At 40.6% G+C, this 24657-nt stretch overlaps 2 protein-coding genes and 1 long non-coding RNA gene across 9 annotated transcripts; 1 reads left to right on the plus strand and 2 right to left on the minus strand.

The window, feature by feature from the left end:
- Positions 1-775: 775 nt before the first annotated feature.
- Positions 776-3362, minus strand: LOC132671802 (uncharacterized). The gene is made up of 2 exons (XR_009607250.3): positions 3272-3362; positions 776-1088 (listed from the first exon to the last, which is right to left on the minus strand). It is a non-coding gene; the product is annotated as an uncharacterized LOC132671802 (long non-coding RNA).
- Positions 3363-3457: 95 nt separating this feature from the next.
- SRSF10 (serine and arginine rich splicing factor 10) lies at positions 3458-14693 on the plus strand. Of its 6 annotated transcripts, XM_078452216.1 has the most exons (7): positions 3458-3567; positions 5027-5131; positions 8700-8803; positions 10399-10561; positions 10789-10842; positions 10976-11077; positions 14432-14693. In XM_078452216.1, the coding sequence occupies exons 1-7, from the start codon at positions 3503-3505 to the stop codon at positions 14490-14492; spliced, it is 654 nt and encodes a 217-aa protein (XP_078308342.1). In that variant the 5' UTR covers positions 3458-3502; the 3' UTR covers positions 14493-14693. The 6 variants fall into 6 exon arrangements, with proteins under 6 accessions (XP_078308342.1, XP_078308339.1, XP_078308340.1 ...); XM_078452213.1 differs by lacking the exon at positions 10976-11077; XM_078452214.1 differs by lacking the exon at positions 10976-11077 and having other exon boundaries at positions 10792-10842.
- Positions 14694-18085: 3392 nt separating this feature from the next.
- PNRC2 (proline rich nuclear receptor coactivator 2) lies at positions 18086-22398 on the minus strand. Of its 2 annotated transcripts, none has more exons than XM_060623087.3 (3): positions 22138-22398; positions 20438-20643; positions 18086-20166 (listed from the first exon to the last, which is right to left on the minus strand). In XM_060623087.3, the coding sequence occupies exon 3, from the start codon at positions 20146-20148 to the stop codon at positions 19729-19731; it is 420 nt and encodes a 139-aa protein (XP_060479070.1). In that variant the 5' UTR covers positions 20149-20166; positions 20438-20643; positions 22138-22398; the 3' UTR covers positions 18086-19728. The 2 variants fall into 2 exon arrangements, with proteins under 2 accessions (XP_060479070.1, XP_060479069.1); XM_060623086.3 differs by lacking the exon at positions 22138-22398 and adding an exon at positions 21514-22102.
- Positions 22399-24657: the final 2259 nt, after the last annotated feature.

Below are 24657 nucleotides of genomic sequence, written 5' to 3' on the forward strand. Positions count from 1 at the left end.
AAGCTGTTAGTGCAGAGCCCAATGTGGGGCTCGAACCCATGAACCTCGAGATCACGACTTGAGCTGAAGTTGGACGCTCAACCGACTGAGCCCCCCAGGCGCCCCTCGGAAATTTTTTAAATACATGCTGGACACTTAGAACTACAAAAAATGTTATTTTAAGATATTAAAACGAGGCCAAGATATACCAAGTAATTTTTTCTTACCTTAAGCAAATTCAAGGTAGCAATCTATGTGCTAATAGATTATCTAAGGAATATGATGAACACATGTGCATATTCACAGTGTCTTCACCCTCAGAGCAGAACTAGTGAGAGCCAGAGGTTATAAGAACCTGAACACAACTGATAATGTGTACATAACGCGTGTGCTCCAAAATTCCCAACCCACAAATAAGGAATGTTTAAATCTTCCTCAGTCTGGGGAACTTGGCCTGTTGCCTACTCATTAGTGAGAAGGCTCATAGGAAAATCAGGCATGTCTTATGAAATAAATTTAAAAAGCATGCTTCTAATTGACTGTTTGCCCATGGAGACAGAGGCCCAGGGCTAAGCACTGTCTGTGACAATCATCTGAATTCAACGGTTATCCCAGTAAAGTTAATCTTGATATATTGACGCAACGTTTGGGTTCTGCTGATGGAGACAGGCTCATCATTCCAAGGCCTTAGCACCTGGATTTTGTGTTTGTGAGTCTCCCTCTAGCAAACAGCACAACTCACTCAGGCATGACGTCTATGCTACGGCCCGTAAATCAAGAAAGAGCAGTCTCAGGATCAAGGAAATTCATAGTTGTATTATTGTACGTTTTGGTCTTTGTGCGGTTCTGAGGATACTACCCAAGGAAAGTGGTTTTCTGACATAAATCCCAATAAAACATAATTTCCTCCAGAAGCAGCACAGTGCTCACAGACCATTTTCCGAGATTAACGTTTGGTCTTCGAAAAAATTACCAGTCCTGGTATTTTGTGTGCTCGGAGTGAAATGTGGTGCTTTTATGGCAAACCGTCCACCTCAAGCTCCTGCTGGCTGAAAGACGCTGGCTTTCTCTGCTTTTCCCAACAGCATCTTTTTTGAGGCTCTGGGATTCTAAAACACAAAAGATCAAAGGGGCACTTGGTACGTGAAGCCGAAAGCAATTCCAGTTAGTAAATATTCACACCTCACCTGCTCCTATTATTTCTCAAACATTATGAGTAATGACAATGATGGCTAACATTTAGAACAGCCTTCATGGGCATATGCCACCTGTGCAGTTACACAGGGCACCACACTCAAGACAACCTTGCACTTGGGGGCGCCCGGGGGGCTCAGTGGGTTAAGCATCTGACTTCGGCTCAGGTCACGATCTCACAGTTTGTGGGTTCGAGCCCTGCGTCGGGCTCTGTGCTGACCGCTCAGAGCCTGCAGCCTGCTTGGGATTCTGTCTCCTCCTCTCTCTCTGCCCCTCCCCCACTCGCGCTCTATCTCCATCTCTCTCTCAAAAAATGAATACATTAAAAAAAAAAAAACCAACCCTGCACTTGGCTTAGTGCTCTGCTATTGTCTGTCATCTTAATAATTTTTGAATATTTTTTTTCTCTACTCTTTCTTTCTTTCTTTTTAGAGAGAGAGAGAGTGTGTGTGTGTGTGCCAGCGAGGGAGAAGGGCAGAGGAAGACAGAATCTTAAGCAGGCTCCACAGTCAGCATGGAGCCCGATGAGGGGCTCAATCCCTTGACCTTGGGATCACCACCTGAGCCAAAATCAAGCATCAGATGCTCAATGAGCCGAGCCAGCCAGGCACCCCTTGTTTTATTTTCTATGAAAACGTTAAGTTCCATGTTTTTCACCCCTGAATTTCCAGCATCTAGCACAATGTCTGACACATGATGGGTAATTAATAAGTGTTTTAACAAACTGTGTCCAAAGCTTCTTGGAAAACATAAGTGCAGGAAAACAATAGCTCTGCTACAGAGCAGAGCCCACCATCACCACCCTTGTCACGTAACTGCTTTGGATTGAAGCAAAAATAATGCTTTTAAAGTAAAAGTTCATATGATCAAACAGTACTTGAGTTCCTGCTGTCTGTTTGACATTATGCTACATGCCAGAGGCATTTTAATAAGTGATCCCTCATTTCCAAAAATTGAGTCTGATAGAGCAGGGAGTGGTTCTCAATGTCTGGTAGGGGTCCCCAGGACCCTTTCAAGGGATCAAAACTATAGTAAACATTATTTATCTTTTTCATTTGCACAGTCTTTCACAAGCAGAGAGCGGAGCTTCCCAGGGGCCACAGGATGCGTGATGAAGGACAGTGGGCTGTGTGCTTGTGTGTTAATGCGCCCTAAAATTTCCTCTGTTTTAAATTCTAGTTCAGTAGGGGCGCCTGGGTGGCTCAGTCAGTTAAGCGTCCCACTTCAGCTCAGGTCATGATCTCACAGTCTGTGAGTTCCAGCCCCGCATCGGGCTCTGTGCTGACTGCTCAGAGCCTGGAGCCTGTTTCAGATTCTGTGTCTCCCTCTCTCTCGGACCCTCCCCCGTTCATGCTCTGTCTGTCTCTGTCTCAAAAATAAATAAACGTTAAAAAAAAAATTAAATTCTAGTTCAGTAAATATTAGTTAACTGTAACCCACACAAACAAAACCCTTTGGGGTCTTCCATAATTTTTAAGGGCGTAAAGAGATTCTGAGACCAAAAAGTTGAAAGGACTATTGCGACACAGGCCGTTAGCAACAAGGGCTAGCTGTGGATGACAACGGAGACTAAAACGTGAGGTTTGCGGTCCAATCAAAAAAAGGTTGAGAAGGGCCTTTGATCAAGAGGCAACAGGGTGGGCAGGTGGAAGAAGGGTGTGAGAAGGGTGTGAGCGAGGGGCAGCCCTGGCACAGGCCCTCTGGGAGTGCACCCACGGCGTGCTGAAAGCCCTGGAGAGGCAGGCCCACCTCCTCTCAAGGACACACACTTCCTTCCCTTTCATACTCAATACCAGCGGCTGATCAGCAATCTAATAAAAGCCAGGGCATTACTTGGACCAGACAGGAAACCGTATGGCAGTCTCTCTCAAGTCTAAGGTTTAAAACTCCGTGTAAGTTGGCAATAACTGTAAAGTTTGGCGTAGGGGTTAAACGTCTGTTTCCTGACTTGGGGTGGAGAGGGGAAGGAAAGGAAAAACCGCTGCAAGGCAGAAAAGGGCGGGAAAATAAAGCACCAAAGAAAGAAAGAGCGGGCTTGGGGGAGGGGAAAGACACAGCTCAAGAAGCCAATGAATGAGACCGAGGCTGCCGCACGTACCCTAGCCGCCCGCCTGCGCAGGCGTACGTCGGGTGATCTCGCGGGAAAGAACCGTTGCGGGTCCAGGCGTTGCGCCCAGGTAGGAGGGGGGGTGGAGGCGGGAGTGAAGTCTCGCGAGAAGAGGAGGTTTCGTAGCGGAGCCCTCTGGCTGAGCGTCTGAGGATCCGCCGCCGGATCCGCGGACGGTTTAGTGAGCCCGTTAGTGCCCCTGCCGAGACTCACGTCGCCGTCATGTCCCGCTACCTGCGCCCCCCCAACACGTCTCTGTTCGTAAGGAACGTGGCCGACGATACCAGGTATGTACGAGGAGGTACTCCGGGCCTAGCCCGGGAGGCCGCAGGCGCTTGGGGAGGACCCGTGCGGCGGCGGCGGCGCGCTGGGCCGGGGGAGGGGAAGCGCGAAGATGGCGGGTCCCGCGCGGGCTTTCGGGCCCAACTAGGCCGCGTCGCCGGCTCAACCGCCTCGTGGGAGCGAGGGCGGCGCCCCTGGTCCTCCCAGGCAGCGGCCGGGAACGCGGACCGCGTGGCGCGAGTTCGGTGCCCCTCCCCCTCCGCAGCTCGGCCTCTCTTCCTCCCCGCTTCCTCTCGGCGCGTCCAGCCCCCGCCGCGGCCGAACATCCGCTCCCCATGGATTTGAAGTTCACGTTCCTTGGGGTACACGCCCCCTCGGCCCAGAGATTTTTTTTTTTTTCCCGTAGTTAAAAAATCGCAGCGAAATAACGGGATCGGGGGAGGGGCGTTATGGCGAAGCATTCGCTACCCCTTTTTTGTCGTGTTACGTTTGTGATTTTTTAAAACATTGGAGATGTTTAGAGAAAGAGAATGTCGAAAATTGGGAGGTAAAATTATTCCAGTAGACCCTGCGAACTAGCTCTTCTCATTTCCCGGAAATATAACTGGTCACCCTTCGAGAAATGAGGTTTAGGAAGCATCTACCATTTGGGCCTTGATAAGCTAAATTGGATTAATCCAGTCCGTGCCTTTGTTCTCACCAATTCCCTTAATTGCTTGTAGTCGCCGTCAGAATTTTTTGGAACAGATCTTATCACAAGGAGAGACTGCGTTTTCACAATCACTCTGACACCCCCCACCCCCACCCCCACAAGTCAATTTTATTTTGGTAGCCTTGTGATTTACATTATTCTGTCCTAACTTTAAGTAGGAAAGTAAGCAGTATTCTAGCGTCCAGAAAAATTCCTCCTTAGGACATTTTGACCTTTATTATTTAAGGAGTAACATATATTTTTGTGCCTTTTATTTTTCCAACTTTTGTCTACCTCCTATCAAGTGTCTAACCCTGTCTCTATAATTTTGGGGATGAAAGTGATTGGTATTTTTTCAGACTACTAATGTTGGTTTGATAGTGTAAGAAAAAAAAAACACTAATACTTAATACAACCTAATGTTACTGTACTCTCTACGAAAAATTAAAAGATGTGGTTAGAAACAATAGGTAAACTGTGACTAAGTTTCCTTAGATGTGTTTTCCTGTTATAATGTAAAATAGTAATGGGTTTTATTACAAACTGCATTATCTTCCAGAATCTTGGATCTTAGCTTTCCTTTGTTTTTTGTATGTTCTTAAAGTTGGCTCTTGATGTTGAGATTTAGAAAGCTTGTCTGTTTCAGGTAACCCAGGGATACATCACAGCCCCTTTCGTTAAATGACAGATTACAGAAAGTTATCTATTTCTTACAGAGACATTCTTTTAAGGGAGTGAACATAAAAATTGGGGGTCTTTTTATGATGTTTTAGGTCCGAAGATTTACGACGAGAATTTGGTCGTTATGGTCCTATAGTTGATGTGTATGTTCCACTTGATTTCTACACGCGTCGTCCAAGAGGATTTGCTTATGTTCAATATCCTTTCTTCAGATGGCTGATTAGTGAGGGGTGTTGAAGTTTGAAATTCAAGTTTATGTAAGAGGTAACATCTAAAAAGTAGTTTACTTTTGTCCTCTAATAATAAATGTTTTGTCTTCAAATTTTTGAAAATTAATTATGACTCACACATTGCTCTTAATTATTTCTTAAAGTTAATCCAAAAATAATAAAATATTTAAATTCCCATTCATGCTGCTGAAACTCAAATCAATGATTATAATATGTGATTTAAATTTGAATACACTCTGGTTGCTACCACCTTTAATGTAAGTCAAAAGTTAATATGTTCTTGTGCTTAGCAATTAAAGTTTGGTATTGTCTGTTAATTTGAATCACTTGATCAAAAACAAATTGTATAACAATGAGGTAAACTTCTTTAATATTGTCCCCTAATTTGCTGTCCTCTGTTGTTACCTCAGAGAATGTAAAGCTGTACAGTTATGGCGACCCCAAAGAGAAAGCATGAAAGAACCTTTAGAGTAGAATTCAACACTTAAGGCAAGTAGACAAGCCAAAGACCTCTTAAGGATCAGGCTTGAAGAGAAGGGAGAGTTTGGGAAAAGAAAAAATAAAGAAAAGCTGGAAGAAGGACAAGCCTAATGGGAGACAAAGCCTCGCTTTATCTACAAAAGGGGGAAAAGGTTGTTTTTCAAAGTTAAAGATAAAGCCATCTGTCATATTTGGCCAAGCATCTCATGACAAGTCCTTCTGACAAGCACTTAAAGAGTTAAAGGTCAAGATGAAGTTGAATGATGGCCAAGATTAAAGGAGTCATACCTGATGTATCCTACAGAATAACTATTTTCCTTTTTTTTTTTTCTTTTTTTTTTAATGTTTGTAAGCAGTTAATTTTCAAAACTATTCTGGTTTGGTCTAGTGACAAAACCTGTAACTTGATTTATGTGGGCCTTTGATGTTGTGATTGTGGTCTTGTATAAATGCACTTTCTCTTAGATTGTCAAGTTAAAGTGTATCAGGATGTAATGTTGTTAAGCTTAAATTCAGCATATTTTTGTTTTGGGCCATATGGTCAGATGCCATAGGGTAATAGGCAGTGCTCTTTGGAGTAGCATGAGGTTCTAGGGTCAGGCTAACTCCACAGAGCCGTGCTTAAAGGGAGACAGGTGCTCGCACTGGGACCTCCTTAGAAACAACTCTGGTGGTCTTGTAAGGTCAAATCCACTGGAGATACTACCTGTTTAGAGATTTTAAAGTGGCTGCTATGGGCACACACATACTCTTGACTTCTAAACTTAGCTCTGTGAAGTCTGCTGGTCCTGCACTGCTTTAGCACATAGGATCAGTTGGCTCTGAGTGGATTGCAGAAGGCCTTATCCCTGCTATAGGTACCTAATCAGGACCTATGGGAAGTCATTCCCTGACCCAGAGTTTTAGGTGACATTACTTCCTTCAGTGAGACAGCAAGGGTTTGGGCTGTGGGTGTCAGACTAGGAAAAGTTCTTCCTGTTAAATTCATTGGGTCTCTTGAAACTTAGCAGGGGCCCTAGTGAGACTTAGGGGAAATGCTGAAAGCTGCTATTTCTACAAAGCTAATGATCAAGGACAGTTGGGGGGATTGGTTGCAAAGTTCTGTTACAGAGAGGTTAAGAGCTATATTTGGCTCGGTTTTTTGTTTGTTTGTCTATTTTTAAAAGGCGATGCTTTCTGGCTTACAATGCTGACCTGCTTTTACTTGGTTTGGGGTGGCCTGGGAACCAGGATCAACACTAGTTTGCCTCAAGAGTATGTGATACTTGAGCTAGAAGAGAGTTGTCATCTAAAGGAGGATCATGTATTTCATATACACAAAGTCTTTCTATGGTCTTAAAATAGTTAAAAAGAAGTAGGTCTCAGGATTTTGGAAAGATCCCAAGTACAGATTTCTCCATAACTAGCATCAGAGTGATATTTGACACTTCCCAATTAGGCTTCTCTTTTGTATATAGTAAAACTTTGCCATGGTTGATTCAGCTCAGGATTCTGTTTTTGAGGGTAGACCCAAAGAATGATTTAGATTTACTCTCAATAATTTTTACACCTTTTAATTTTATCCTTTAGAAAGTAATTGTATTCTGCATCCTGGGGTAATAAATAAAGTGGTATACATGTTAAGCCAGCTTACTCTTTTTAATATTTTAGAGCCCAAATGCATTAACCTTGACAGGTGTTGAATTATAATAGTACTGAAGGTTCTGAACTCCCTGTCAACCTTTTTCGTTTCTTGTTGAAAGTCCTATGACTTAGACTTGGGAAAACCTCTCCTCCTTTAACATATACATAATATATTCGGGAAGAGAGACCTGGGAACGGGCAGTGGTCCTTAATTCCTTTCAGAATGAAAAATAGGAAATCTGGTGAGGTAGACGTTTTAGTACTTGAAATAAACAGATATTAGTATCAGTCTTGGAGAGAGTATGTCTCATCAGCACTGTTTTTTAATCAGCCTAAGATCTACACTCTTTGTCTCTCAAGTTTGAGAAATATAAATGGACACGTTAGAATAGTAATTTTTAGGATAGAATGAAAATCTACACTCCAACTTAACCTAGGTCCCTTTCCAGAGCTTTTATATCAAACACTGCTCTGATTTGCTTGGCTTCCGTCAGAATGGTGGTTTTAGGAAAGGAGCTAAATTTGGACAGAATAACTTTGTAAAGCCAAGAGTTGTCATAGTACTATTGCTGACAAGGAGGGAAGAGGGCAAGGCAGCTTCTCCAGTCAGGGTACCAACAGTTCCTGGGTCAGGTTTATAAATGTTACCTTGAAGTTTCTCAGGTTGAAAACCAGTCCCAAATTCACTTCTTTGCAGTAAGCTATATGTTTAGTATTATGGTTAGGGCTTTTCAGTCCAGGAATCTTTAGAAATGGTCTGTTATTTCTTGACCGCATGCTTTTATAGTCTTTGCATGGGTGTAATATGCTTTTGGTGTAGCGATGTCTTGACGATTGATTGATTGATTCTATCTTGATATCCTCAAATGGATAGCATACCAATCTTTCCTGTATAGTATAAGGGAGACAGCTATGTGAAATAATAGTGTTAGATATATCTGAGAAAAACGGCAAAATAAATTTGAAGTTAATTCTTTTGTAAGGTAAGGTATATTATGCTTGCTTACACAAGAACTATTGGCATTTTCTTTTTTTCTTTGAAACAAAAACATGAAAAGCGGTTTTGGTTTTATTTTAAGAAATTTTTGTTTTAGCATACAACAGAAGTGACATTTGTTTTTCTTTTTTGTTTTCTAAAACTTAAAACTCCGGAAAATTTTTTGATAGGATTACTTGGTAGTTCAGCTATAACAGATCTTATTTTAATAATTTTATATATTCACATGTGTTTTCAAATGTATGCTGTAGGAAATCACAAGTGCTTTAATGCTGTCAAATATCTGTAGCTGAATTAACCAACCTAAGTTAAGTGAGATCTGGATGATTTTCTAGAATAATGTTGAGAGATTGTGAAATATTCCAGACTTACCAACTGAATGTTCACTCGTTATCAAAGTATGCAAAACTTCCCAAGCCCCTTAACATTTAGCACATTTGAGGATGTACGTGATGCCGAAGACGCTTTACATAATTTGGACAGAAAATGGATTTGTGGACGCCAAATTGAAATACAGTTTGCACAGGGGGATCGGAAGAGTAAGTACCCTTATGCCTATTACACGTATAATACGTCATTTTTAAAACAGTGCTTTGATGTTTCTTATTGGAAGTATTTGCAGTTTGTCTTATTTAAAATCTAAAAAGATCTTGAAAAGATAGAGTAACTCAGATACTTTGCAGAAAGGTAGAATGTGAAAATCAGAATGACAGAAATTGGACTCTGGCATGGTTAATATTCTGGGGATGGAATTAAAAGGGAAATAATTTGGAAAGTATTAGGTCTTTTCAGCCATTTCTCTTCATACAGATTTTCAAGGTATAATTGGGTATTGTTGTTTGTTTTATTTATTTTTTTTAATGTTAATTTTATTTTTGTAGCAAAGAGAGCACAAGCAGGGTAGGGGCAGAGAGAGAGGGAGACACAGAATCCGAAACAGGCTGTGTGTCATCTGTGCTGACAGCTCAAAGCCTGTTGTGGGGCTTGAACCTATGAACCATGAAATCATGACCTGAGCCGAAGTCAGACACTTAACCGACTGATACACCGGCACCGTGGTATAATTGGGTATTTGTGTAGGTGTGTGGCTGTGGAAATGAACGGATAGAATTAAACAGATGATTACGGAATTACTAGAATCCGTTTTACATTAGTATGTGGTTTTATTATGCAGGCATGTACTAGGTGTTAGCTGCATGCTGATGAGGCTGGAGTACAGGCTTCAGAGTCAGGTAGACCAGGGTTTAAATTTTGGCTCAACCATTTTGTTACCTTAGGCAAGATAGTAAAAGAGATGAAGGTGCCTGGGTGGCTCAGTCAGTTAAGTGTCTGACTTTGACTTTGGGGCTCTCTGCGCCGCCCCCCCCCCCCCCAAATAAACGTTGAAAAAAATTGTTTTAAGTTAGAGGTGAAAATAGCTGCTGAAGAGAGGAGCGCTCAGACACAGGCTATAATTCTCTGGCTCTTGGGTTGGGTGATGGGTCCTTCAGTATTCACTGTGTTATTTACTTAAACGCACATATGCATTTAGTATCCATTTCATAGAATTGAATGAGATAACATAGGAATTTGAGGACTGTCCAGGGGTGTGGGTGGGTCTAAGGCATCCAATAAATGTTCACTCTTTTCTACTTTTGTTGTGATCTCAGAACCCTAGATCCATATGTTACTGCATTTTGATGCTAAAGCATTGTCCATAGGTTACCAATAAGTATTTTGTCGTTGTTAATTGTGTTTCTAATAAATGAAAAACATGCAAAATAATTCCAAATTAGTGTATGGTTCAGAGTCATTTTGTATTTTAATTTGGAATTTTTTTTAAATATGGTAAATTTTCTCAATGTTGAAATAGTTGGCATATTTTTAGACAAGCTAGATGGTGAAAGGTCTCTGAAAGAAAATAGTTGGGAAGATATTTGAGAGTATCATTTTTAACCTAAAACAGTATTCTTATAGACTTCCTTGGAAACAAATACCTTTTCCAAGATTAATAGTCTCACATTTAACCTTGACACAGATTGGGGGTATAAGGGAAGAGAATGCAGACATTTTCCCTATAATTTGAAGACTTAAAATACTAGGTTAGGTTTCAAATATCTCTGTTTTCTAAATCTCCGTTCTGTGTATTTCATAGCTCCAAATCAAATGAAAGCCAAGGAAGGGAGGAATGTGTACAGTTCTTCACGCTATGATGATTATGACAGATACAGACGTTCTAGAAGCCGAAGTTATGAAAGAAGAAGATCAAGAAGCCGGTCCTTTGATTACAACTATAGAAGATCTTATAGTCCTAGAAAGTAAGTTTGATGTGTAGTACAGTAATCTGTCAGAAAAGATTTGTTAGCTTTTAATTTTTTTTATCTTTTTGTACACTTTAATTATATACATTGTATGCTTCATTGAGACTAAAATTATTTTAGTGCTTTATTTTAAAAGTTTTATGGTTCAGTTTTTTTAATTAGAAACTTGAGAAGAGTGTAAATAGACATTTGTCACTGTTTGCTTTTTCTGATGTACTTTTTAGCAGTAGACCGGCTGGAAGACCACGGCGTAGCAGAAGCCATTCCGACAATGATAGGTAAATAACTTTGCTTTGAAAACGACTTCTACATTTTTCAATTTCAGAGTGAACTTTTGCTCTAAAAATAACAAATTTGATTAACATAGAATCTAATTTTTACTCTAATTGTATCTCTCCTCTGTTTTGAAAGATTCAAACACCGAAATCGATCTTTTTCAAGATCTAAATCCAATTCAAGATCACGGTCCAAGTCCCAGCCCAAGAAAGAAATGAAGGCTAAATCACGTTCTAGGTCTGCATCTCACACCAAAACTAGAGGCACCTCTAAAACAGATTCCAAAACACATTATAAGTCTGGCTCAAGATATGAAAAGGAATCAAGGAAAAAAGAACCACCTAGATCCAAATCTCAGTCAAGATCACAATCTAGGTCTAGGTCAAAATCTAGATCAAGGTCTTGGACTAGTCCTAAGTCCAGTGGCCACTGATAGTATAAACCTTGATATTTTTAGGCATGTATCATTCATTTACTCATAGTTTGGTTTACTTAAATTATCAGGAATACAATGTTGCAATGATGCTTAAAAAAACACTTGTCAGTTTTCCCTGTACCAGGCAAATGGTTATAATTAAAATGATATGCTGTTGAGAAGCCACTCTTAAGAGTCCAGTTTGTTTAATGTTATGGGCAGCTACCAATTTGTGGTGTCTCTGTATATTTTTGTAAAGATTCTCATTTTTTATGCTTGAAGTATTGGTGAAAAGATGTTGGTTGACCATAATTTGCAACATTGTCTTATTAAAAATAAACTTTCATATCCATATTTGGTAGAACTGTTAACCTAGAAATGTAGCTTGCTAATAAGATAGAATGATACAAAAGTGAGTTGTAGCCACAGTACAACACTGACTGATCAGACACATTTAGGTTCAGGGTGGACCTTTTTGTCTTGTTGAGATGTTTAGGCCCGTGATAATAATAGTTAATTTATGACAGCGTGGAATAGTTCTTTTGTTAACCCCACTGTCTTGGGGAATGATGCCAACTGGGTTAAGTAGGATTTGGGGCACGATTGAGTGTTTTTGACCGAAACATGGAGCCTTCACTGCTTTTTTCTGTTTTCTATGAAGAGTTGGAACATATAAACACGGGAAGAACTCAAACCTTAAAATTTGAGCAGGACAATGATGGCAGAAATAATTTCAAGGGAAAAAAAAATGCTCTCATGTAGTTACTCTAAACTTTAAGGAGCATTGTTGGTCGTATTGCTTAGTTTTCTTACTGCTGTTAAAAAAAGCAGCAAGTAAATTGTTTCAAAGTAGGTTTTGTTTATGCATATGCATAGTGTAAAACTGAATTTTGATGCTTCTAGCACTCGGTCTGTGCGTTTGTATCAAAATTTGCCTGCTACTTTAGGAAGGAGGCTTGTTCTTCACACTTCAGTTTATTTCATGTGAGGCAAGTTGAAGGAGAACACTCCCACTCTAGGTGATTCTGTGGTGCCATGAAATTTAAAATATTTTGGAAAAAGAATTTTCAGTAGGAATCTCATCTCTTTGAGTTTGATTATCAATGTAGTACCTGGCAGTACCTGACTAAAACAAAACAAAACAACAAAAAACCAATACCCTAACCATTTATAATTTTTAGCATTTCTCTGAGAGATCTTTTGGGGACAATAAAAGGGACATGTCCAATCTCATTTCAGAATAAAAGCTAGCATCTCTAAAATTTTAGATTGCTTGCTTGCAGGTATAAGTAAATATTGTGGGGAAACGATTCCTTTTAGAGGATTACTTTTTTTGATTTTGGTTTTAGTAATATAGGCCTTGCCTGTAAAGAACAAAAGATGGTTTTTAAATACTGTTTGTGGAATGTGTTTAAAGGATTGATTCTAGAACCTTTGTATATTTGATAGTATTTCTAACTTTCATTTCTTTACTGTTTGCAGTTAATGTTCATGTTCTGCTATGCAATCATTTATATGCACGTTTCTTTAATTTTTTAGATTTTCCTGGATGTATAGTTTAAACAACAAAAAGTCTATTTAAAACTGTAGCAGTAGTTTGCAGTTCTAGCAAAGAGGAAAGTTGTGGGGTTAAACTTTGTATTTTCTTTCTTATAGAAGCTTCTAAAAAGGTATTTTTATATGTTCTTTTTAACAAATATTGTGTACAACCTTTAAAACATCAATGTTTGGATCAAAACAAGACCCAGCTTATTTTCTGCTTGCTGTAAATTAAGCAAACATGCTATAATAAAAACAAAATGAAGGAAATAATGATTAACTGGAATTATTATAGTTTTGAATGAGATTCTAAAATAACAGTGGAAACAATCCTTTGTAGGTTGAGGAATATTTTTAATCACAGTGTTGCACTAGGCACAACTAACTTTTACTTTGGAAATGATAGAACTTGCCAGAAAGGTACATCTTTTACATACTACTTAAAGATTCCTTATGTAATGTCAAAGTTGTTTCATGATTGCTTATTAAGCCCCTTGGGTTAAATAACTTAGAGATTATTGGTAGTATTAAGTATTAAAATGAAATTTGAGTCAGCTAAATTGTAAGTTTATATTTTCATTATTGAATGGACCAATAATTCTGCTCTTCCTTGTCCTAAACAAGATGCGTTGGGCCTTATATTAATGGCTTGATTTTAAATATGTTTGCATTGAATGTCAGTGAGCAGTTAGTATATTAAGTGATAACCACGTTGGGGAACTGATTTAGGTGTTTTATGGTTTGAGTTCTAGCTACTTACAATGATAACGATAGCCGATATTTAGCATTTATGATGTGCCAGACACGCTACTAAAAATTTTGTGTTAACTCGTTTATTTTTCACAAAACCCTTTGAGAAAGATATTGATTTACCCCATATCGTAGATAAGGAAATCGAGATACAAAGAAAAGGCTGTAAAAAAGGCAGATCGAAGCTTTGAGCCCAGGCCTGGTCCTTCGTGACTTTTTTTTCTTTTTAATGGACTGTAATTTGAGAGAGATAGATTGAGGAGGTGGATAGCCCATTGAAACTGTTCTCAGTCTTTGTGTAGAAATAGAAGGCCTGATGATTTCATTTTTATTTATTTGTGTCACTTAAAATGACTCACATGGTTTCCTTTAGAACTTTTTGTTACTCCTAAAGTGACCTACCTAATGAGCTTCAGAAGGACTAAATTATAGTTGAACCCAGGATAGGATCCTGCTCATAGTTGATGAGGATCCTTACACAGTGCTTTAATTTTGGGCTACTTAGTTCCACAGTTCTGGAGTATCCACTGTGTGTCTGGCACTGTTGTCACTATTAGAGTAGATCATATCAAGACGCAGTGAGGACTGACACTTCACCTCTCTTTTTACTTAAGATCTCTCTGCATTTTGTTCTGTTTTGTTTTGTTTTGAAGCCAAGTAAGCAAGAAGAAAAATGACAGATAATGCTTCAGTGAGAAAGGAAAGGTGCTACATAGAGTATGAGCTGTTAAGTTTACAACCCAGGGAAAAGACCTGGGAACTATTGTACTATTCTCTTGCAAATTTGGCCCAGTAAGCTGCTACATCCAGTTCAACTAACAAAATCCTGTATACCACAGAGAAGAATAAAGAAAACCAAACTGACAAACATCCTTCTTTTATTTAAGACCAAACTGCAGCTGGAATACCCAGTACAGTTCTGCTTACTACACTTCAAGAAAGATCTGAGAAAGCGGAAAAAGAACCAAAGAAGGGCAGTTCAAGCGACCAAAGGGTGGGTGGAAGGTGCTGCAGTATGAATACTGTACGAATATTTTGACTCTGGTCTGAAAAGATAAAAGAATGTTATCGAAACTACATGGAATAATTGAAGTCCCTTCAAGTTTGAAAGTAAGCATTTTAGGACAAATAAAAAGAAATTCAACTTTGTACTTGTGGAAACTAATCCCTAAATCTGAATAGGTTTATATTGATTCGTGGGTAACAGGTCCATAATAAACTATTGGAAACTAGGATGTTTGAATATCAAGGAAGACAGCCATAGTCTCTTACAGTGCCTCTATTGGTCTGTCTCAAACTGAATTGGGTGAGAAAAGGTATGGTCCAATATAAACTTTTTCTTGGTTATCTCTTAAAGTCAGTTCCATTTTCGCTATTGGCAAATCTTGCCTTTGTTTATTCCAGTGCCAGTGTTTTTCTGCTTAATGGTTTGCTTTGTTGGCATCTGAGTTTATTTACTTGTATGCCGTGTGCAGTTTACATCTTACACTCTCTTTTCCAGATAAATTCCAATAGAATACTTGACATCTAGCTAAGAGGGTCCATCTCTTCTCACCTCTGTCCTAAGTCAGTATATTCAGCAAACATTTATTTACTGAGCCCTTACTGTGGGCAAAAATTGTCCTGGGTAATCGGGGAGAAAAATAGAGAAAATTGACTTAATAAATACCTACTGAGCACAATCTAGTCAATCATTACAGTATGGCCTCATTGTTTTGAGGTGTATTTTTCGTAACGATATTTTACACCATTCATATCTTAATGTAATTATAAAACCCAGAATACTATCAATGATCATTTTGTGGTTATCTGCCATTTAAAAGTATCCAGTATTTCTGTTTGCATCCCATTAATACAAATAATGAAAAAATGATGTTTTAATCTGTAATAAACTGATTCATTGTGCAGTGACTGTAATATACTAGAGTTATATTAAATTGTTAACTCTGCCTCCTCAAACACACATTAGGAAATAATCCCAAAAATAAGTAACTTTGCATTAGATCTAAAGGAGACTCTGGGTGCTATAATTAGATTATTTTGAGGCAGACAGAGAGCTGTTATCCCAACTGATTTAGTGTGTTCTGTAATTGAGAAAATGTTCACCAGATTATACTTTTTAGTGATTTACTTGTACATTTTATAGGGGACATGTTCTGTGTATAGTGAATAAATAACTTTTATAGTATCACAAAAATGTTTTGGATTCCTTAGTTCCTTATTAGGATATTAAGTTTGTTTATACATTGATTCTTCCATCACTCATACTTGATTTTTGTCATTTCTGCCACATATTTTAAGTTGTTCGTGTGAAGTTCTTCATCTAAAAGTATGGAAGTGTTTAAGCCTTTACAAAAAAAAAATTTTGAAAGTTGCAGAATATACATAACGGTTGGAGATATGAAATGTAGGTATTTTTATCCGTTTGATTAAAAAAATTTTTTTCAAACTTGCCTGAGATCACACAGCAAGTAAGTGGCAGATCCTGTGTTAGAGTTAACGGTTTTTTCATTTGGTTCCTGTTTTGTGCCTTTTTTTTTTTTAATCAAATGGAAGATTTTTTATAACTTACTAAAATTAATATAATGGAATCTAGAGTTCATGCAGAGGGAAGATTTAATAGATTTATGGAAAAGATTTAATATCAAAAAGTATTTTGTTTGTACTTTGTGGATGAAAAAGAGGTTAAATGTAACCCAAGATCTCAAGCTATTGTGACTCAGGCTCTCCATCCTGGCTTTCCAAATTTCAGTTGCATTGTATTGCATTTTGACCATATTCTTGTTTACAAAATCCTGAGATACTTTGAAAGGAGGAGGCTGTGATTTGAGACAGCACAATGATAGTGGAGGAATAACCTTAATGGCATTTCTACCAGGTCAGAGCTTTTAGGAACAAACTGTTGTCATTGATAAATGAAGTAAGCAACCTACTTGTTTTCGTTCAACTATTGACATAGTTACTATAGAAAAATTTCCTTCTCTAGGGTTTTTGTCTCTGCCCCTTCCTCCAACAGTGTTGGTTATTATGTTTATTGCATTCTGTGTTTCTGTGTATTCCTAACGGCTGTTTCACCCTTATTAAAGTGGGAATCTTTATTTGGAATAAAAAGCAAGGCATGTAAATTCCTTTCATTGATAATTGACAGAGTAGTTTGTAAAGAAGTAAAAGGCCTTTGTGTCTAGTTTTTGTAGATCCACATCTCTTTGAATGCTAGAGAGTGAAATAAACAACTGGTCTAGGAGCCAAACAATTTGGGGTTTTTCCCCCCCCTTTCTCTTTTCCTTAGGTTTAACTCTGCCCTCCAGGTTTGTGGCTGGGTGGGCTTTCCTCACTTGAGTAGGTGGCTTTAGAGATGTATCCCTCCTGTTTTGCAAAGTAATTGCCAATAAGAATGCAATTAAAGAAACCAGAAAACTTACCCAAACCTTCAGTTTTTTTTCCACTTTGTGCTTGCTTTTGGGAAGAATAGAACTTAACCAACCAGAAATTAGATGTAAGGATAGGTTACAGTTATTCTATCATACTATACACTGCCATCAAAAAGATGACAAATTTAAACATGAACATTGACTGACTTAAGATTTCACGCTATGGCTGACTTCAGCCAGTTGTTTCTAAAACAACTTTTTGGTTCTCACAACTACAATGGTTAAGGAATTTCTGTCACTATAATTCCTGTAGGCTAACCAAAACTATTAGTACCTCTCTGGGATGTGAGATGTTGAAATCATTAACCTTTTCTTTAGGTTACCCTTAACTTTTAAAAACTTCAGTTAGAAGCCTTTTCTACACCCACCCTCAAGTCTGAACAACTAACCGCTGGAGTCCATCCCAAACCAAACACCTAATACTGCATAAATCCAGAATTAACACACTTAGGCTGAGAACTGTTAAATCTAGTGAAATTCCACTGGTTATAGTAAAGAATTTGACAGTCCTTGGCACTGCCTGTAGACATTACACAGAATGGGGGGAAAATGGAGACTCAAATTTTTACTTCCTCCAAATCATTTATTTCCTATGGTTTGCATGATAAAGTAATAGCCTTGCCGTGGTAACAACCTATTCTTGAACTAGTTTAAGCTACCCCTATCTCTTGGAACCTGTGGAGTATTCTGATGCCTTAACCCACCCCCCCCCCCCCCAAAGCCTCCTGGTGGAAATTATACTTTTACATAGGAACATATGTAACCGTTCTTGTCAATTTGAGGAATGTTGTTTTCTATAAACCTCAGTCATCTTAGAATGTAGAGAAAAGGGAGAGATGCAGGGAATGAAACCTGGTTTACTCTCTTGAACTAGAATCTTAGTTTCCAAAGTATGCTGTGTCCTTTTACTGTTAGCCCTGCTTCGGGGGGGGGGGGGGGGGCTGGTCATAAACAGCAGGTTTAATTGTATAGCTGTTGAACTGATCCAAATGTGTCTATCAGTTGGCAGATTGGTTGCCTTGTAAAAACCAGCAGTCCTACCGTTTCTTCAGTTGGAATATGAGTGCGTTAAAAATAGTCGTAATTTTTTACAAAATACAAACCAACCACTGGGGGGGAAGAAGCAATTTTATTTTTTAATTTCATGCTTGAAATTTGCATATGTACATTAAGTACTATGTAAACTTGTCTTTAGAATACCATTATTTGATTTGGGCAATATTACCTCATCTGAATTTACTTGGAGAAATACAACTTCACCCTTCTCCTTTAAAATGTCAAAAGCTGCCAAGTTAGAATAGGGCACCTAAAATCAGAAATTTTAAATTGACTCTCCCACACACATTTGTAATTCACTATTGGGTTAATTTATATTTAGGTAAAGTATGTTATCAAGTTATGCAAGAAATTACATCTTTTACATTAAGTGGTCCCCTGGGTTGCACTTACTAGTAACAAAAAATATATATACTGGCATCATACACTAAACTATATTCATGTTATAGATTACAAAAATTATTAAAAGCCAAAATGAATCTTTAAGATTGGAGGGACCTTTTAATGGTTAATCTTTGGGCTTAAGGAGGAAAAATTAAAATAGTCCCATACTGCATTTCACATCTCTTAAAAATAGGAAGTGTTTTAGCAGCTTTAAAAACCTTTTCAGTTATATAAAACTTATTACACTAGGGTTTACTTTGAAATATAGTTTACCACCAGATCAATTATACATACACCGGCACTTTAGCACAAGGGCAAACCTTAAAAACAAATTATTTTGGACCTTTAAAATCAGGCCATAGCATAAAAAACAAGAGTCATGGTCTTACATTCAGCAAATTCATACTAAAATATTCTATTTTTATAGGATAAATGCCAACAAAACTTTACATATGCTACAAGTTTATTACATATATTTACATGGCTCTTTCCTAGGTACTTAAAACTTTCACATTATACAGCTCCCCACTTAAGTAAGCTTTGCAGGGATAACTTTTGAGACCAGATCACTGTCAGAATAGCTTATGCAGTGCTAGAATACAAAAAATGTATTCTGAAAGCTACTCAGTGACCACCAAATACTGTTTCTATAAAAACTGGTTTTGGTGCATTAGTTGGCAGACGCTTATCCACTCACTGCATGAAAGAAATGGCTATTGGCGTATGTGGTCTCATTCTAAATTAGACAGCCACGAGTGCCCTTTCTACATTCACCAGCATACAGTTTACTAAAATGCAACCATTCTCTAAGAAAAAGTCACATTTTCTTTTTGGCAGTGCATAGGATTGTTGGCATATTATTGGTTTGGGTGTTTCTAGGACTTTAAACTTTCAAATACTCAACTACTTCTTAGTCCCTGTATGTCTTAACTAGATGCTTAAAATCAGATTCACTAGCTTTCAACAGGTCAATCTAGTGATCCATGAATGATAATCTTAAATTAGTATTTTCACCCAACAGATAGGAAAAGTTGATTACCATTCCCCAAATCTAAACTTAAACCACTTAAGTTACTCAGTTGAGAACACTTAGTATCAAGTACTATGATGAATAATTTTGTTATTTTAAGTTGCACTGATCCCACCATCACATCACAGTGCACACAACACATAAAACAAGTTAAGATGAAGTCTAATTAGATTTTCTACATTCATTAGCAATTTTACACAAATAGATTAGTTCCCTAGTGAATTTGGTCTGAAACAATTGACAACTACCCTCCAATATAACTAAGTTTAAATAGTATTTTATCTTATACCTGTACTTTAAGTAAGGTTTTAAGTTGAAATGTCATTATTTCCTTATCAGAAGGATTAAAGGAAACTGGAACCCAGTGGCTTGGTGGTTTAGGGAGAACACTTGGTGATGGTGGCTCACTAAATTTGGCTCCAGCATAGTTCTGATTAGTTTGAGACTTAAAAAGTAAGCTAGAACTTGATAAGCTAGAGTTCCAGTTTTGATTATTTGGAAAATTTTTGTTCTTCCCCCCATTTTGCATGGCCTGCCGTGCAGCTGCTGAGGAGGTGTAAGTATGTCCCCTTTCTTTTTTCTTATGAACAATCTTCATCTGGGAATTCTGATCCTTGGTCTTCTGTCTATTAAGCTGTTGCTGGTTCTTACTAACATTTCTCGATTGAGGGGCTGGAATGTTATACCTCTCTCCACCACCCATCTTCAGCTTCTTTGTCACCTGTAAGTAAAGGGAAAATATTGAGCAAAATTCCAGTAAGAAAAGTTCAAAACTTTAATAAGCTTCTATAGATAAGCCTCAACTTGTAATTCCAGAAATCATTTTAAAATTGCTACTCAACTGCTTTAACCCCATCCTATGTGTGTACACACATTATATTCACAGCCTTTATCACCTTAAAAACAAGCTTCTCCACAAATCTGAATCAACAAAAACAAAAAATAAAAACAAACGGTTTAGGATGTTTGCCCCCACAACATGAGTTTTATACCTTTCAGTCTGCTTTTCGGATTGCAGGATTTCCACTACCTGTCCCCTTCCTTGCTGCCAAGCCCAGGATAATAGATGTTGCTTTCTGCCGGATCCTTTCCTTTGTCTCAATACAGAAGTTTTCATGGGCCGATCTGCTGAGTTCAGCCTAGGAGCTGAGGCCAACATCTGAGTCTCCTCAGCACACAAGTATGAGAGAAGTCCTAGCTAGAAAAGCAAAGACTAGTTCATTACTTCAACTCAAAAACACGGGGGAAAGCGATCACTTAGATTTACGGCGGAAATACAGTTAAGAATGGCTACTTCCTGAACTAACAAAGGTAGAAAATAACCTTGTAACTGTCACCATTTAAAAGCTCCTCTCAGCCTTGAGATCCAGGAAGTGGGGAATTTGGGGACGGGGGTCTGCGAGTCCCACAAATTATTTTACCTTTACTGGGGAACTTTTCTGAGTCTCACACGGATTTTGTCACCAGTACGTTCAGACTAGGGAAGCATCAGCTTTTGCAGCCATGCCAAGAAGCTGGCTTAAAAGGAGTTTCCTAAAGAGACCCATGTTTTTAAAATCCTTTCGGAAAGTTCCAATCTTGCGGGAGATCGCGTATCCGTTTTCGAAAAGCCTCCTCGCCCAACACGCCTACGTCCAGAAGTGTCTCCTTTAGTTACGAACTCTCGACTCCACCTCATCTTGAAGTTTTCCCAAGTCACAACCCAAGCCGATGTTCCCTCTGAACTATAAGACATGCCTCCTTACAGTGAGCATTAACCATTCCGAGTTTTCATTTAACACCCCAAGAAACCAAGTTCCCAAACAAATAAGCCCTCTTTTCGGAAGGCTCAGAGGCCCTTGCACACTGTTTTAACAGCCCGTGAGTCATTCACAGCGCGAGCCCGGAAAGTTCGGGCCTTCCGACGCGGCCTGGCTTCCGAGCGGCTCCCTTTCTCGAGCCCGGCCCGGGGCCCCGGTGCTCCCCGGCCGCCCGCGCCCGACCCGGTTCCCCGATCTCCCCTCCTTCCCCCAACAATGGGGAGCGCGGCCGCCAACATGGCCGCGCCCGCGGCGCCGCCGCCACTCACCGACTTCAAGCTCGGAACGGCGGCGGCGGCGGCGGCGGCTCTTGCTCGGCGTCTAAGCCCCCCTCCCCTTCCAGGGAGAGACGAGGCGCGGGACGTACGAAACCCACAGGCACCGATGAGCTAGCTGCTGACCGCCTCAGCTTCCCGACCCGACCTCCTCCTTCCGCCTCTACCGACAAAATGGAGGAGGCGACGAGCGCCGAAGCGGGGCCGGGAGGCACCGCGGCCAATCAACACACGCCGACGCGCCGCCCGGCCAATGAGACGCGCGCCACCGCCTGTTGCTGGGGCCGGCCGGGGCGAGGGAGGCGAGCTTGTGGCCCAGGGTTTGAAATCCTCCCCGAGAGGAGCATGTCGGGAACAACTGCTCAGGCCCCGGCGGCCGCCCGCCCGCCGGTCCGTCCGTCCGCGGAGGCGCTTGCCCCGCTGCCGCCGGCCCCACTGGACGCGGCGGCGCCCGCGACCCCAGGCGCCCGTCTTGCCCGCGGGCGCTCGGCGTCTGGGAAGGGGCGTCAGCCGCCCTCGGGGCCGCAGCTTCAGCCTGGGCTACCGGCGCGCGGGCCCCGTGGCCCTGAGACCCCTGGTGGCCCAGCCTCCCACCCACGGGCGGGGGGTGCGGATTACCGAAGCGGCGTCGGTTCCCGAGGTGGGTTCGCAGTGCCGCGTAACCGGTTTTTACAGGCGGAAGATACTCAACAAAGTTGCCTCCCGAGGCCTGGCCCCTCCCCACTTTGCTCCTGACGCTCTTCTCCTTCTCCTACATCACGGGACCTTCTTTGTAGCTCCCAAAGCTTGCGGTTCTCCTGCGGGTCTCTCTCGTGTCCTCCGCCCCAGCCTCGAAACTTCCCGAAGTGGCCGCCCTTGTGAAGGCGTTTCCGACACATGCGCGGATCGAGTCCATCACTTCCTCCTTTGTGCCCTCACTGGTCCTTAACTTCAGTTAGAGCCCTTCGACGTCCCGCACGGTAACTGCGGCTGCCTGTGTCTGAAACCCACGCACCCACCCGCCACCACGTCCTCGAAGGGCGAGGCCGGCTTTTAGTTTTCTGAACAGAGCCTCTCGAACAAGAAAACGTTGTGGCGAGAACGGGGGCTCCCTTAGTCCCCTTTCTGCCCAATTGTAAGTGTGAACGGGGAGAAAAGATCTAGTTTAGGTGATTATGCCAGCGAGGTGCTGGGAAGAGGGAAAGGACAATTTCTTTGGGGTAAATGGATAAGCAACCCAAAATGAGTGTTGTAAAAGAGAACGCCATGTTCTCTGTACATATGAGCATGTCCATTGCCGGGTTTATGTCCACTTTTTGTTAAGTCCCACGTAATTCGTTTTTTAGACTTTAGGTTTTCGCTGCCATCATCCCCCCCCCCCCCCCCATGTTTTTCTAGTCACGGCTCTTAAGATTTCTTAAGAAAACATACTTAAGCTGCTGCATTTTAAAAGAGGAGTTTGTTAATCAAATTAATTTGGTGAAATACATAGAAGAGATATTTTTGAGCATGGGGCTTTCTGGTGCTAATCATATTATAGTCAAATAAGATGAATGTAATAAGCACCAGCTAGTTTACTCAAAGTGTCATCTGTTTCCTAAAAACTCAAGATGCCCGGTAATTGCCAGGCTGTATTTTAATGACTTCAAGATTTTAACTTCAAAAAAGACCCTTGCGATAAACTTGTTTTAATGTAATGGTTTGTAAAGTGAACAGTCCGGTTTCAGTCTGAGCAGCTGCTTCTATTTCTTTTTTCTTCCTATCATCGAAATACCTTTCAAATTCATCCCTACTCCACTCCCACCCCTGTGCTCTTCTCTCTGCTCTCCACAGGATCTTATTACTGTGTTACTTAAACAAAAATAATAATAATAATAATTCTTTGGCTCCACATTGTATTACAGAATTCAATCGCCCTGCCCTCTGATTCTTACCCGTGTAGTATATTGGATTATTTAAAAAAAAAAAAAAAAAAAAAAATTTTTTTTTAGAGTGTTTATTTTTTGAGAGAAAGAGATAAGAGTGTTGAACAGGGAGGTACGGAGAGAGAGGCAGACACAGAATCCGAAGCGGGCTCCAGGATCCAAGCTGTCAGCACAGAGCCCCAGGCAGGGCTCGAACTCACCAACCATGAGATCATGGCCTGGGCTGCTTAATGGACTGAGCCACCCAGGCGCCCTCTTGTGTTTTGAAAACACACACAATGTATTGGCTATTTTCCAATGTATTGGCTATTTTCTCTGCACCGCCCCCTTCCCTGTGCTACATTGTTTTTGCTTATTTGCACAAATCCTGGGGTAGGTGCTATTTTGATCTCTACTGTGCAGATGAAGAATATGAAGCCCAGGCAGTTTAGTGCTGAGACTCTGGAGCCCAGGCTCTGCGTTCCCTGCAGCATCTGTGTCTGAGTCACCTCTGTCTTTCCCGGTGCCTGAAAGGTGCTTTGCCCAAAGCAGACGCTGAGTACCTGTTGACTGGGCTGCGGGGTTGCTTGGGCAGTTGGAAGCCTCCATTTCTGCTAGGTCAGAGCCAGGCTGCCCTCAGGAGAGCGCTGCGAAAGCCTTTACCATGTCTCAGACTCCCAGCAGCCTCTCGGTATAGCTCCTGCCTCATCCTTCATCCTTAACCAAGCGCTGATTACAGCTCAGAACCAGAGAGCAGGAGCTAAAAACATAACCCATTCAGGACATCCCCTGCAGCCTCTGCCTATCCCCTGCCAGTGTTTAAAGTCAGTGCCACCAACACAATCCAATTAGTGGTTCTCAGTTCAAACAGGAAAATGGTGATACAGAGAAACAGCTCTCAGGATGTAGATCAGTCACCAACGCTGGGAGCCACATGCATAATAAGTATGTGGGTGTTTAATACAAAACATTTATTTAACCAAGATTTATCTGCTGCCTTCTTTGCAGCAGGCACTCTGCCAAGCCCTGGGGATACAAAAGTGAATGAGGCTCCATCCCAAGGGTAAAGGAACAGAAAAGGCTCTTCCCTGGACAAGTTATCAGAGAGGAAAACTGGATGTCTGGGGAGATTCATTTCCTCGGTTCTTCCCGTAAGACTCAAGGACAGACAGTGCCAATTGTAAACCCAAAAATCCACCTGCTATGGAGTGCAGGTTATAGACATTATACCCGGACCCCCTGGAATGGAGGGGAA

The sequence above is a fragment of the Panthera onca genome, chromosome C1 (assembly GCF_046562875.1).
Source record: "Panthera onca isolate mPanOnc1 chromosome C1, mPanOnc1 haplotype 2, whole genome shotgun sequence".
NCBI classification, from domain to species: Eukaryota; Metazoa; Chordata; class Mammalia; order Carnivora; family Felidae; genus Panthera; species Panthera onca.

What these genes read in the sequence shown, in the direction of transcription:
- SRSF10 (XM_078452211.2), top strand. Translation starts at nt 3,503, where the DNA reads ATGTCCCGCTACCTGCGCCCCCCCAACACGTCTCTGTTCGTAAGGAAC. An exon ending in AACGTGGCCGACGATACCAG is followed by an intron (nt 3,568 to 5,026) that starts GTATGTACGAGG and finishes ATGATGTTTTAG; the next exon opens with GTCCGAAGATTTACGACGAG. An exon ending in AGAGGATTTGCTTATGTTCA is followed by an intron (nt 5,132 to 8,699) that starts ATATCCTTTCTT and finishes AACATTTAGCAC; the next exon opens with ATTTGAGGATGTACGTGATG.
- PNRC2 (XM_060623087.3), bottom strand. Translation starts at nt 20,148, where the DNA reads ATGGGTGGTGGAGAGAGGTATAACATTCCAGCCCCTCAATCGAGAAAT.